The 14,436-nt window shown below is 39.4% G+C and overlaps 1 protein-coding gene across 3 annotated transcripts in view; it reads left to right on the top strand.

The window, feature by feature from the left end:
• The window catches only part of FHOD3 (formin homology 2 domain containing 3), a 497,328-nt gene that overhangs the window by 270,486 nt on the left and 212,406 nt on the right, over nt 1-14,436 (top strand). For all 3 annotated transcript variants that reach the window (XM_032602812.1, XM_032602814.1, XM_032602813.1), the window contains exon 6: nt 8,988-9,082. In XM_032602812.1, the coding sequence (XP_032458703.1) occupies nt 8,988-9,082 (95 nt within the window). The remainder of the gene's footprint in view (nt 1-8,987; nt 9,083-14,436) is intronic.

Below are 14,436 nucleotides of genomic sequence, written 5' to 3'. Positions count from 1 at the left end.
AATTGAAAACAGAGAAATAACGGAGTCGATATCAGTGAAACAAAATCTCATTCTTTGAAAAGGAAGATAATAAGCAACAATGGCAAAGAAAAAGAGAAGACACTAATTGCCAACATCTGTAATGATAGAGGGGCTATCATGACAGACTCCACAGACATTAAATGAGTAATAAAAGAATACTATGAACAACTCTACGTATATAAAATTGATAATTAGACGAAATGGGCCAGTCCCTTAAAAACCACAGATTACCAAAATTCACCAAAGATGAAATAGATAACCTGACTAGCCTTATTACTATAAATGTTATTAACTATGACTATTAAAGAAATTTGATTTGTAGTTAACAATCTTCTGAAAAAGGAATCTCCAGGCTCAGATGGTTTCCTGGTAATTCTGACAAACATTTAAAGACAAAATAAAACCAATTTTATGTAATCTTTTCCAGAAAACATCAGAGGAGGGAATGTTTCCCAACTCATTTTATAGGACCAGCATTACCATGATATGAAACAAGACGGAGACAGGATACTATAGACCAATATGTCTCATGGACAAAGATGCTAAAATCCTCAGCAAAATATCAACAAATCAAATTCAGCAATCTATAAAAAGAATAATTCACCATGGCCCAGAGGGAATGCAAGGCTGGTTAAGTATTTGAAATTCACTTTGTGTAACTCACCACATTATCAGTCTGAAGAAAAACCACTTGATAATATCAATTGATATAGAAAAAACATTTGACAAAATTCAGCATCCATTTATGATTTAAAAAAACTTCTTAACAAACTAGACATTGGGGGGGATCGTCTTCACCTTGTTAAAGGGCAATGTGCAAAAACCTATAGCTAACATCATAATTAATGGTGAAGGACTTACATGCTTTCCCCCTAATACTGAGAAAAGGCAAAGTTGTCCACTCCTACCACCCCTATTGAAATACTTAACCAGTGCAATAAGGCAAAGAGGAATAAAGGGTGGGGTGGGGTGGGGGGGATATAGGTTGGGAAGGAAGAAATAAAATTGTTCTAAGTAACAGACAACATTACTGGCTATGTAGAAAACCTCAGAGAATCTACAAAAACATAACCCCCCAAACCCCTAGAATTAATAAGTTTAATAAAGTTACAGAATACAAAGTCAAAACAAAAAAAATTATTTTTATTTCTATATACTAATAATAAATAGTTGGGAATGGAGAAGTTTAAAAAATATTTCCGGTAGCTCCAAAAAATATGAAATACTTTTAAATTTAGCAGAAAACCATATACAGAATCTTTAGTTACAAACTACAAAACACTCATGAAAATAGAGAAGATCTAAACGATGACATAATAGGATCATGGGTTATAAGACTGAATGTAGTAAAGATGTCATTCTCCCAAAATTTATCTGTAGATTTAATGCATTTCCCATAATACTCCCTGAAAGATTTTTTGCAGATTTAGAAAAACTGCTTCTAAAATTTACATGAAAAGGCCAAAAGACAAGAATAGCCAAAACAATTTTTAAAAGGAAGAATGAAATTGTAGGAGTCATACTACCTGATTTTAAGACTTCTTATGAAGCTACAGTAATCAAGATACTGTGGTGTCGGCCAAAGGATAGATGGATAGATCAGTGGAACAGAATAGAGAATCCAGAAATAGACCCATGCAAACATAGCCAATTGATTTTTGGCAAACTTGCAAAAGCAAATAAAGATAGGATAGTCTCTTCAAACAATGGTATTAGATCCATTGGACATCTATGTGAAAAAAAAAAGAATATCAATCTAAACCTCACAATTTATACAAAAGATATCTCAAAATGGAGCATATATCTAAATATAAAAAGTAAAACAAAAAATTTTTAGAAAAAAATCATTGTGACTGAGTTGGGCAGAGGGCTCTCCCCCACTGTGTGTCTTGGAGAGTCTTTCGTTGCGTGCTTCTGTCCAGTAGATAATTGATGTGACTTCAGTGACGTACTTGATATGACTAATGTTCATTGAGCACCTACTCTGAGTCAGGCATTGCTCTAACTCAGTCCCTACAACACCCCTGAAAAGTAGGTACTACAGTCTTACTATCTTATTTTTGAGATGAGGCAACTGAAGCACAGAAAATTAATAAAAATGCCTCGAGTAAATTCCATGAGCAGCATAACACCCAAGGCCCTTGTCTCTTTTTACACCTGTGCTATTGTTACCCACCACTGTGTTCTGACATTCTCATCCTCCTCATCCTTCTTAGAAATGGAAATCACTAATTTTCGTGGTTCCTGTGACCCAGGCCATCTACTTTTTTTTTTTTTTTACATCTTTATTGGAGTATAATTGCTTTACAATGGTGTGTTAGTTTCTGCTTTATAACAAAGTGAATCAGTTATACATATACATATGTTTCCATATCTCTTCCCTCTTGCGTCTCCCTCCCTCCCACCCCTCTAGGTGGTCACAAAGCACGGAGCTGATCTGCCTGTGCTATGCGACTGCTTCCCACTAGCTATCTATTTTACGTTTGGTAGTGTATATATGTCCATGCCACTCTCTCTTTTTTTTTTTTTTTTCCCCTGGGCGAGTTTTATTCACAGGCCCTCATTTACATTGGTGGTATTTTGCTGTGGAAGCTTAGTGAGACATTAACCCACTTAAATCTATTTAGTGCCATCTTGTGTCTGCAGTGGGTTTTGCAGGATGGAGTGCTTTAGCTTTAGGGCTAGGGTGCAAAAGATCTAGCCTGAAAGCTTTTGATTGTCACAATATTATGACAAATTAGTATGATCAGAAAGTTGAATTCCATTAGACGTGGACTTTCTGGTGACTTTCTTCCTCCAAAGTGGGCAGTTAATAGAACCTAGAAGGGAAACATCATAGAGCGAAAACTTATAGAAATTCTTACTTTGACTCCCTTTTTGTAGTGGTGCCCTGGCTTGCTGGGCTTTCTGCAGTACCAGAGGCCCTGAGCAGTTAGGGAGGAGACTTTCATTCCTGGCTTTTCAGCCTTGGGGGGAGGGTGTCCCCAAGGAATGTACCTTCCAGAGGCTGAACAGTCTACATGGACTTCCCTGTGCCATTTAGCTGATTTAGAAGATGCTAAATCTGCCTTGGATTTGCTTCCTCAGCACTGGAACTTGAATGGGAAAAGGACTGTGGTACAAAGTCCTCTTCCCTGGAGATTTGCAAGTTTGTTTTGGAAGGGAGAGGAGGAAAGAAAAAGGGAAAGGGAAGAATGGGCAGAATGTGCTGAATTCTCAGAACTCTGTCATGAAGTGGGTGCTGTATCTTTCTGAAGGAGGGAGGGGTATGCCAAGAGGGATGGGCTAGTAAAAAAATTCTAAAAACCAAGAGAAGCACCTAACACTTTACAGTATACAGTCTTATTTGCTTCCTTTTTGTATATTTCTTTACTTCCCAATTATAAAATTAATAGATGCTCATAATGAAAATCAGCGAAAAGTAGAAGAAAATACATCCAAAGAACATATAACCAATCATAGTGCTTAATATGTCATGGGTTTCCCTTTCCTTCTGTGCTTGAGATTTTAGTGTTTTACTGAATTACATAATCGTTATAAGTTTCCACTTTTAATTATTTTATCAGAAACGGTTCACAGGTTAGGACATAGCTTTGATAAATTGCTGTGTATGCTGAGTTCTAGATCTGATACATATTTAGATTTCAGTTGATAGTTTGATGTTATAGATGACACTCCAGTGAGTATCTTTGCTTCATCCTTTTTTTCCCCCCTTTAACTTAGGGTTATTTCCTTAGGATAGATTCCCGAAATCACATTGGCTTGGGAAGAGCCTAGAGAGGACTTCCAGGCTCTGAGTACAGACACGGAGGAGCCCGCCTGCCCTGGCTGGAGGTGGACTCCGCCACTTGGTAGTGATGGGATTTGGGGGCACATTCCTTTACTTTTCAGAGCTTCAGTTTTTCCCTCTGTCAGACGGGAGTTATAATACCTGCCTCACAGCAGGGCTGTTGTATTAATGACACGTATAAAGTCCCACCCTCGGACCTTCGGACATGGTAGACACTAAATGGTAACTATTTTTAAAACAACTACAGCATTAAATAGCCTTATTATAGGACTTGTACCAACTTGCCCCACCACCAGGAATGTATGAAGTTACTGGTTTAACCTCTCCAGCAATTGATAACCTAATCATTTCTTTAAAAAATACCTTTCATGATTTAAGTGAAAATTCTACCTCATTATTGTTTTAATTTGCATTTTTATTATAGTAAGAATGAACAACTTTGTTATTGTAAACCAGCTTGTCATCTCTCTTATGAAATGCTTTTAGTTTTTTTTCTATTGCCATTTCGTATTTTCTTATCAACTTGTATGAATTGTTTATACAATAAATCATTTAAGCCTTTATCATATATGCTGTCATATTATTTATCTAGTATTATATTTTTATATCAAACTTTGATTTCCTTTGTATGTTACATACTTATTTCTCATTAAGATGAGAAAGTGGTTATAATTGTGATCTCTTCATTATAAATTCTGTAGATGGGTTTTTTATTGGGTCTATAATATTTCTTGCAAATAATGACAGTATTATATATTCATTTCTAAATATCCTACCTTTAATTATTTTTCATATCTTATTAAATTTGCTTGAAAGCCTGTAGCATGGTACTAAATAATCATGAGATTAATGGGCATCATTTTAAAATTTTTTCTGATTTTAATAGGAGTATCTCCAGTGTTTCACCATTAAATAGAATATGAAACTGTTATTTTCAAAAATGTACAGTTTATTGTGTCAAGGATATGTTCAATTAAGTGTTTAAAATTTTGAGTTTTTACTTCTAAAATATAGCAGAGGGAGGAACACTCCCAAACTCATTCTACGAGGCCACCATCACCCTGATACCAAAACCAGACAAAGATGTCACAAAAAAAAGAAAACTATAGACCAATATCACTGATGAACATAGAAACAAAAATACTAGCAAATGGAATCCAACAGCACATTAAAAGGATCATACACCATGATCAAGTGGGGTTTATTCCAGGAATGCAAGGATTCTTCAATATACGCAAATCAATCAATGTGATAAACCATATTAACAAATTGAAGGAGAAAAACCATATGATCATCTCAATAGATGCAGAAAAAACTTTCGACAAAATTCAACACCCATTTATGATAAAAACTCTCCAGAAAGTAGGCATAGAGGGAACTTACCCCAACATAATAAAATATATGATAAACCCACAGCCAACATCATTCTCAGTGGTGAAAAACTGAAACCATTTCCACTAAGGTCAGGAACAAGACAAGGTTGCCCACTCTCACCACTACTATTCAACATAGTTTTGGAAGTTGTAGCCACAGTAATCAGAGAAGAAAAAGAAATAAAAGGAATCCAAATCAGAAAAGAGGAAGTGAAACTGTCACTGTTTGCAGATGACTTGATATTATACATAGAGAATCTCAAAGATGCTACCAAAAAACTACTAGATCTAATCAAATAATCTGCTAAAGTAGCAGGAAATAAAATTAATGCACAGAAGTCTCTTGCATTCCTATACACTAAGGATGAAAAATCTGAAAGAGAAATTAAGGAAACACTCCCATTTACCATTGCAACAAAAAGAATAAAATACCTAGGAATAAACCTACCTAAGGAGACGAAAGACCTGTATGCAGAAAACTATAAGACACTGGTGAAAGAAATTAAAGATGATACCAACAGATGGAGAGATATACCATGTTCTTGGATTGGAAGAATCAACATTGTGAAAATGACTATACTACCCAAAGCAATCTACAGATTCAATGCAATCCCTATCAAACTACCAATGGCATTTTTCACAGAACTAGAGCAAAAAGTTTCACAAATAGTATGGAACCACAAAAGACCCCGAATAGCAAAAGCAATCTTAAGAAAGAAAAACAGAGCTGGAGGTATCAGGCTCCCTGACTTCAGACTATACTACAGAGCTACAGTAATCAAGACAGTATGGTACTGGCACAAAAACAGAAATATAGATCAATGGAACAGGATACAAAGCCCAGAGATAAACCCATGCACATATGGTCACCTTATCTCTGATAAAGGAGGCAAGAATATACAGTGGAGAAAAGACAGCCTCTTCCATAAGTGGTGCTGGGAAAACTGGACAGCTACATGTAAAAGAATGAAATGAGAACACTCCCTAACACCATACACAAAAATAAATTCAGAATGGATTAAAGACCTAAATGTAAGGCCAGACACTATCAAACTCTTAGAGGAAAACATAGGCAGAACACTCTATGACATAAATCACAGCAAGATCCTTTTTGACCCACCTCCTAGAGTAATGGAAATGAAAACAAAAATAAACAAATGCGACCTAATGAAACTTAAAAGCTTTGCACCGCAAAGGAAACCATAAACAAGACAAAAAGACAACCCTCAGATTGGGAGAAAATATTTGCAAATGAATCAACGGACAAAGGATTAATCTCCAAAATACACAGTCAGCTCATACAGCTCAATATCAAAAATGCAACCAAATCCAAAAATGGGAAGAAGCTCTAAACAGGCAATTCTCCAAAGAAGATAATGCAGATGGCCAATAAACACATGAAAGGATGCTCAACATCACTAATCATTAGAGAAATGCAAATCAAATCTATGATGAGGTATCACCTCACACCAGTCAGAATGGCCATCATCAAAAAATCTACAAACAATAAATGCTAGAGAGGGTGTGGAGAAAAGGGAACCATCTTCCACTGTTGGTGGGAATGTAAATTGATACAGTCACTATGGAGAACAGTATGGAGGTTCCTTAAAAACTAAAAATGGAACTACCATATGACTCAGTAATCCTACTGCTGGGCATATACCTGGAGAAAACCATAATTCAAAAAGAGTCATGTACCAAAATGTTCATTGCAGCTCTATTTACAATAGCCAGGACATGGAACCAACCTAAATATCCATCGACAGATGAATGGATAAAGATGTGGCACATATATACAATGGAATATTACTCAGCCATAAAAAGAAATGAAATTGAGCTATTTGTAGTGAGGTGGATGGACCTAGAGACTGTCATACAGGGTGAAGTAAGTCAGAAAGAGAAAAACAAGTACCGTATGCTAACACAAATATATGGAATCTAAAAAAAAAAATGGTTCTGAAGAACCTAAGGACAGGACAGGAATAAAGATGCAGACATAGAGAATGGACTTGAGGTAATGGGGAGGGGGAAGAGTAAGCTGGGAGAAAGTGAGAGAGTGGCATGGACATATATACACTACCAAATGTAAAATGGATAGCTAGCGGGAAGCAGCCACGTAGCATAGGGAGATCAGCTCTGTGCTTTGTGTCCACCTAGAGGGGTGGGATAGGGAGGGTGGGAGGGAGACGCAAGAGAGAGGAGATATGGAGATATATGTTTATGTATAGCTGATTCACTTTGTTATACAGCAGAAACTAACACACCATTGTAAAGCAGTTATACTCCAATAAAGATGTTAAAAAATAAATAAATAAAATAGATCCCCCCCAAAATTTTGAATTTTTACATATTTAGGAGCATACTTTTTCTCAGAATGGTGATGTGGTTTTGTCATTTGATCTTTTGTTGGATAGTATAATAGTGAGTTTTCTAACATAACACATATAGTGGTATGCTTGGAATTAGTGTACACTTACTATTTTGTGCTTTGCTCTTTTCAGTCATTGCCATTTTATCTGGACTGTTCCCACGACCTACGTATAAAGTTGTGTGTATGTGTGTGTGTAAAGCATAAAAGAAAGGATGTAAGAAAACATATCAACATGTTAAGAATAATTCTTTAAACTATGAGATTATGAATTATTTTCATTTTACACCTCTTGTTGTCAGTTTTCTAAAATAAGATATCCTAATATTACCAGAAAAAGAAGTGTTACCTAAAAATGCCAATGCCATGCCAATTAATTATGGCTGCAGTAAGATAGGAGGTCAGACCTGATTCAAGGAAGCCTATTTACTTAAGAGTATGTAACTTCTGTTTATTCATATTCTAGAATCCAAATTATTTTGATACCAAGGGAACTGAAAAAATAGAGTTAATATATATTTTTTTAAAAGCAATAATGTGGCTCTTTTTTGGTTTTGTTTTGTTTTGGGTTTTTATGTTGAATAATAATAATCTGTGGTGACTATATTTTTCTTAACTAAGAATTTAGGACTTGGTATCAACAATTTTTTTACGATTTCTTTTTTTAAATTTTTTTATTGCAGTAAAAGTCACATAATAGAAAACATACTATTTTAGCCATATTTAAATGTACTCAGTGGCACTAAGTACATTCACATTGTTTTTCAACCCTCACCATCATCCATCTCTAGAATTTTTCACCTTCCTAAGCTGAAACTCTGTCCCCATTAAACACTAACCTCCCCATTCCCCCTTCCCACCCCCACCCTCTGTTTTCATGATTTCTGACATTTTAAAACCTGAAAGTCTTTAAAAGGATTACAAATAATATTTAAATACATATTTATTCCTTATCTTAAGGGTTCAAATTGTATTGGCTCAAAATGTTTCCATAGTGTCAGGGACCTGCCTGACCATAGGCTGGGGCACCAGACAAGTTGTTTTTAGAAACTTCATATGCACCCTCTTGGCCCCAGCGGGAGGCCACAACCCAGACACCATCTCATGGATATCTCTGCCTCGTCTGAGACTACATACAGATATAGAAACGTAAAAACATGCATTCGTACATCAAGGCACAGAGAAACAACAATCACTGGATTTGGTGCCTTAATTGCATCTTCCAGACACCAGGATAACCCTTATTTCTTCTGGAGTGATCAACACTTTCTGCAATGAGATTGCGCTAATTTCAGAGCTCAGGGATTCTCTGCAGATTTGGTTCTTAACATACAGTGTACTTAAAGTGTGAAAATCTCACTTGACGTTATGATCATTGGAGGTTATATTTACATATAAACCATAACGTCTCCTTGCTTCTTTTTCTCTTCTGTAGCTTTGGGCCAGATTATGTTGTATGTGGATGGGATGAACGGAGTAATAAACCACAATGAAACCATTCAGTGGCTGTACACGCTCATTGGGTCAAAGGTAAGAGGAGGTTATGATTGAACATTTTATTCAGTTTGCATATTATACACCTGCCTTTTTACCCTGTTACCCTCTCTGAGATGGTTTTGCAGAAAGAAGTCCTATTCAGCTTTGTTCCTGCCCTGTCACAGTACAAATAAGGACTACTGTTTTATAGATTAAAAAAAAAAAAAGTCAAATTGCAAAGAACTTACGAATTTTTTATGTATTTTAATTTTTTCCTTTTAAGCATTAATCAAATGCTTTTGGCACCTCTGGTTTTTAATGTTTAATTAAAACATTATGCCATGGATAGAGTATTAATATTACCCGCTGTATTTCATGTTTAATACTTTCAGTTACTTAAGTACATACTTATATGTTATACCTATGTATATGCATATTCCTATGTATAGATGAATGAATTTGAGATTGCCTTTCAGCTCTGCCATCAATTATAAAAGTGACCAGCATTTATTAACAATTTACCTAGGCACCAGGCACCGTAGTAGGTGCTTTTCAAGCATTATCACCTTTAATCCACATAAGACCACTCTAAGGTAAATAATGCTATCCCCATTTTGTAGTTGAGGAAATAGTGCTTGGTTATGAGAATCTATCTAATTTCCCCCACGGATCTTGGCCTACGTCTGGCTGGCCGTGCCTCGGCTGTGAGTGCCCACACTCTGGGGGTGCTGCCTTAAGGAGGAAGATCCACCCTGGTACCCAAGGGGTGCTGGAAGCTGAGTGAGGCTCTGGTGTGGTCTTCTCTGGATTCAGGTGGGACCGGGAGGTACCTGGCTGGGGGCGGGGCGGCGTGGATTTGGAGGAAGTAAGAAGGGATCCTGTCCTGAGCAGATGCTACTGAACCCAGGCTGAAGTATGGTCAGCTTGTGGGGTGAGGCACCATAGCAGAGAGCACGGTGACTAGAGGAGGCAACGGGGTCAGGCAGGGAGGGCATCGAGGGCCTCGGTGGGGAATTGCAGCCTGACTTCGGTCACAGAATCAACATAGCTTACCAGGGATCCCTGCAGAGCCTGTGGTCATCCCAGGCTTCCCATCCCTATGTTCACTGCCACCCCCAGTTAGGCGAGCCTGCTAAGGCTGGCAGGCACCAGTGCCATGCTCTTAAGCAATGAGTCACATCCCTTGGCCTCGCTTCTCAAAGTACCTGCTTCCTGAGGACCCTGCTGTATTTCAGGAGCACTCAGCCTTGATTTGACTTTATGACAAGAATAGACCTAGTTGAGGCTGTATCTTCCTTCCAGACTTGGTGATGGTGCCCTCGTGTGGGTGGGAGGGCCTTTCCCCTCTGGATGGCTTCGGTGTACAATACCCACTGGGTCCCAGGTCCTTGGTTGCCCTTACATCTTCCTCTCAATTTTCCTTTTCCCAATATTATTGATGATAGAATCCCCCCAGTCCTGTTTTATAATAGAAACAGCCATGGTTTCTCTTAGGAGACTGAAAATCTGTTCTTCTTTTTAAAAATTTGGCTCTGTTTTCTATGGAAAATGGATATGGCTCTATTTACAAACTGCTGTAGGTGACCTTACAAGCTGAGTGGAATTCTGGGCCTAATAGGCTGATTTAGCCAGGCTGAGGGATGATGTGTATCTCATATCCTGTTTCAGCGTTTTCTGATTTTTCTGTCCTTCTGCTGGGAGCCTTCCCTAACCTTCATGTTCATTTGGAAGCTGCTCCCTCCCCTGTGCTCTCTGCATGGTCTCGAGGACCCCAAAAGCTAGGGAGATGGGAGAGTTTGCAATAAAAACTGACTTTATTATGGTCATCATAAAACGTCAACAAGCAGCCCTATTTCCAAAAGGGAATAAAACCTAGCAGCTATGCTTGTGATAGGAAAAGTGACAACCTTTTAGCTCATCACCAGGAAGGGAATAGAGGGAGGGCAAGGTCCCGGTGGTGGGAGTGGGAGGGGAGAGAGGATGGCAAAGGCAGGAAGAAGAGAAGAGAGAGAGGGGAAAGGGTGAGAGGAGAGACCATGGGCTAGGAAGAAAAAGAGATGAGAAAAAGGACGTGGGCCTAACAGAAGTGCCTCTGTCCACTCAGTAGATGGGAGGAAGGCTCAGAGCCTTCAGTGTTGCAACAGCATCCTGTCAGTTTTTCTTTGGAATCATTCTGCAAGGAAAAGGAATGCACAGGGACATCCTTACTGACTTCTAAATACCACGGAGAAATCACAAAATTAAAAGTCCTTAAGAATGAGTTTGTAGGAATTATGCTTCCCCCACTTCTTTCCCTGTGTAGCACACACAGCGTTTGGGACCTTGGGCATCTCTCCTCGGGGCCTCTGTCTCCCCAGCCACCTGGGGCACCAGCCTCTTCCCCAGCCACTTGGGGCATCAGCATCAGATCAGTGCACGTTTCTTTCTCCATCGTTCATTTTCCAGAAGGAAGGTCCACAATAGTCTCCAGCTCTTGTGTTCAATACCAGGCCAGTCACCCTGAGGAAAAGAAAATAGAGTCAAGGGTCAGCCTAAGCCTTGGAGCTTATGGCGTTGTTAGAAAGGGGACCGTGGGTGACGCTCGCAGCCCGTGTCCACTCTGTGATGTCAGAGGAAGGTCTTGCCTGACCCTGCATGGGGTGCTCGGTTCCAGGCTAGTGGCTGAAAGTCAGCAGTGGTAGCAGCCACCGAGTTTATCTTCAGTGCAGTTCTAATGAGATCACTTGTCTTTACAAAACCAGTATGGTGGTCTCAACACTCCCCCTCACCCCCATGACTGGACAGTGAGGAATCTGCAAAGACGAATGGATGCACCAGCATGAAACCCTTAGGTTTTGAGAAGGAAGCCTCGGGCCCCTCCTTCAACATTCAGATTGGTCAGTACAGCCACAGTGGTTTTCCTGGTTCAAATTAAATTAAGAAATCAGGAAAGCCAGGGGTCCTAGGGTTTTCTTTTGATGAAGATTTCTCGGAACCTAAAGAACAGGAACCATGAGGTCCTGTTGTTTTCACCTTAAACAGGCACAGAGTTGATAATGGAATCCTGGATTAGAGAAACCTTGTCATTCTATTTTCATAATTCTTCATTTTCCTTCCATGAAAGGCAATAAGATGTGAGTCTGCCAGAGGGCCATTATGCAATATTTGCAGATATTTGAGTCTTACAGACAGAGGAGAAAATGTTACATTTGCAGCTAAATAATTACTTTTTAAAAGAAAGAAAAAGTGTTTTCAATAACATGTTTCATTCTATTTACAAAAATCCATCTTTAAACTTCCCAGTCAGAGGTAAGAAGCAGATGCTCACCCCATGGCTTTCCACACAGTATGGATTTTTTTTCTTTTAGTGTATCTCTCTCATGAATTGAGGTAAGGTGATTCAGCTTGTACAGCATAGACTTTCGTCATCCTCACACAGAGTCTGCGTCTCTGTATCCGTATGGATCCCCTTCTGGCCATGGGGGAGGCCGCAGGGGTTGTCCACCTCCTTGTGGGTTTCATGACCTCCTGATGTCATCATGAAATCCACCCATTCTGTGTTGCTATTTCTGCATTTTTCTGTCTGCCCCACTGAAGCTCATTCTTCCAGCTGTGCCTGAGGTTGCTGGTCACAGATCTCCAGACTTTCTTTGTACTATGTGGGGATGACCCTGTGTCCCGACTCCCATGTAGCCTAGTTGCTAAACCTGAGTCTAGGGAACTCTGGCCACAGCCCTCTCTCTCTCTCACACACACACACAACTCTCTCTCTCTCTCTCTCTCTCTCTCTCTCTCTCACACACACCTTAGAGAGCCATGCTCCCTCTTCTCCCTACCCCCCCCCCACACACACACTGGGAACACTGCTCAAAGTTTCGTTAGGATGGTAGAATGTTGAGAAGTAACGTGCAGTGCGTAGGATGGAGATGGGTGGGTTGGGGAGAAATTGACAGGGATGGGAAGCTGGGGGGCTAGCACAGTATCAAATCTCTGAGGTGGTGAGGCCTGGCTAAGAATTACAGCAGAAACGTAACAATGAAAATTTGGAGACACTTTGAGGAATAGCTTCCTAGGATTGGGTTCCTGCATGTAGAAAAACAAAATCAAGAATCAAAGCTAGGGTCATAGTTTTGAATCTGGGCAGCTAGAAATACATCATTGCCTCTGGCAGGAGTAGAAAAGTTGGATATTGGGGTTCATTAGCAGGAAACCTTTGGCATACTGGTTGTGAGATGAAGGCAGTGTCTCCCAGGAGAGCTAAACAGGTGTGTCCAGGGTGCCAGGTGCTCCGGGAAGTGCTGCCTCTTTGTGGAGGAGAGGACCTTCCGTGAGCCCTTTGATCATGGTCATTGGCATGTCACTGCCAGTGTGATCCACTGAGATGACCTACATGTGGGTGAGATCTGAAGCGCTTTTTAATTTTTTTTTTTTAGTTAAACTTTTTATTTTGAGGTAATTGATAATTGTAGATTCACATATAATTGTTAGAAATAATACATAGAGATCCTGTGTAATCTTCACCCAGTTTTCTCCAAAGGTAACATCGTGTAATACTGTACTACAATATCTCAAATCAGGAGATTGAGATTTTGGTACAGTCAAAAGACAGAGTATATCCATTACCAGCAGGAGCCCTAATATCACTTCCCTCCTATTACCACGCCCACCTCCATCCCTGGCAACCATTAATCTGTTCTTCATTTCTACACTTTTGTGATTTCAAGAGTGTTATATAAATGGTAGTGTACACACAGCATGTAACCTTTTGGAGCTGGCGTTTTTTCACTCAGCAGAATTATCTGAAGAGTCACTGAAGTGCTTTTTGAGTTACATAATGTAAAATAGGATCCTAGCCTTGAAGAGATGGCAAAGTCTTGTTCAAGGTGTTCCTGACATTCACCAGCCACATTCCTGATACTCCGGCAGAGAGAGTGCCATTTCCCCCCAACAGCCATTAATAGACACTGGAATTGACGGAAAGCCTTCCTTATTGGGACCCACCTCAGCCTCTCTGTAATTAACCAAACGCTGTGCACTGCTTTCTTGAACAACACACACTCACTTCCCCATGGATGCTCTTTGAGTATTTAAAGGCAGTTATCATGCCACCCTGTCCAAACTAAACTCGATGGTTTCCACAGATGGTCCTTGGGGATGTAGTTTGCAAATCCTCATCATATGGGTTACTAATTTTTCCGTCTATCCAGTACAAAGAATAGTAATATGGTAGGCTCCTGGGATACAATGTCACCCTTCCACAAATCTTACCTCTGATTTCAGCAGCAGCCCTGGGTGCTGGCCCAAATCAAACTGGTAATTCACTATACCTCCCAGGTTTTTTTTTTTTTTTCCCCACTCATCCACGTTTGCCAGTTTCTTCCATTCTGCATCTCTGTGATTGTTTTACACCTGAGTGCAGAACTTTGCAT

Source organism: Phocoena sinus, chromosome 14 (genome assembly GCF_008692025.1).
Source record: "Phocoena sinus isolate mPhoSin1 chromosome 14, mPhoSin1.pri, whole genome shotgun sequence".
Classification (NCBI taxonomy): domain Eukaryota; kingdom Metazoa; phylum Chordata; class Mammalia; order Artiodactyla; family Phocoenidae; genus Phocoena; species Phocoena sinus.
The sequence above is the reverse complement of the archived record's forward strand: the minus strand, read 5'-3'. Positions and strand labels throughout refer to the sequence as shown.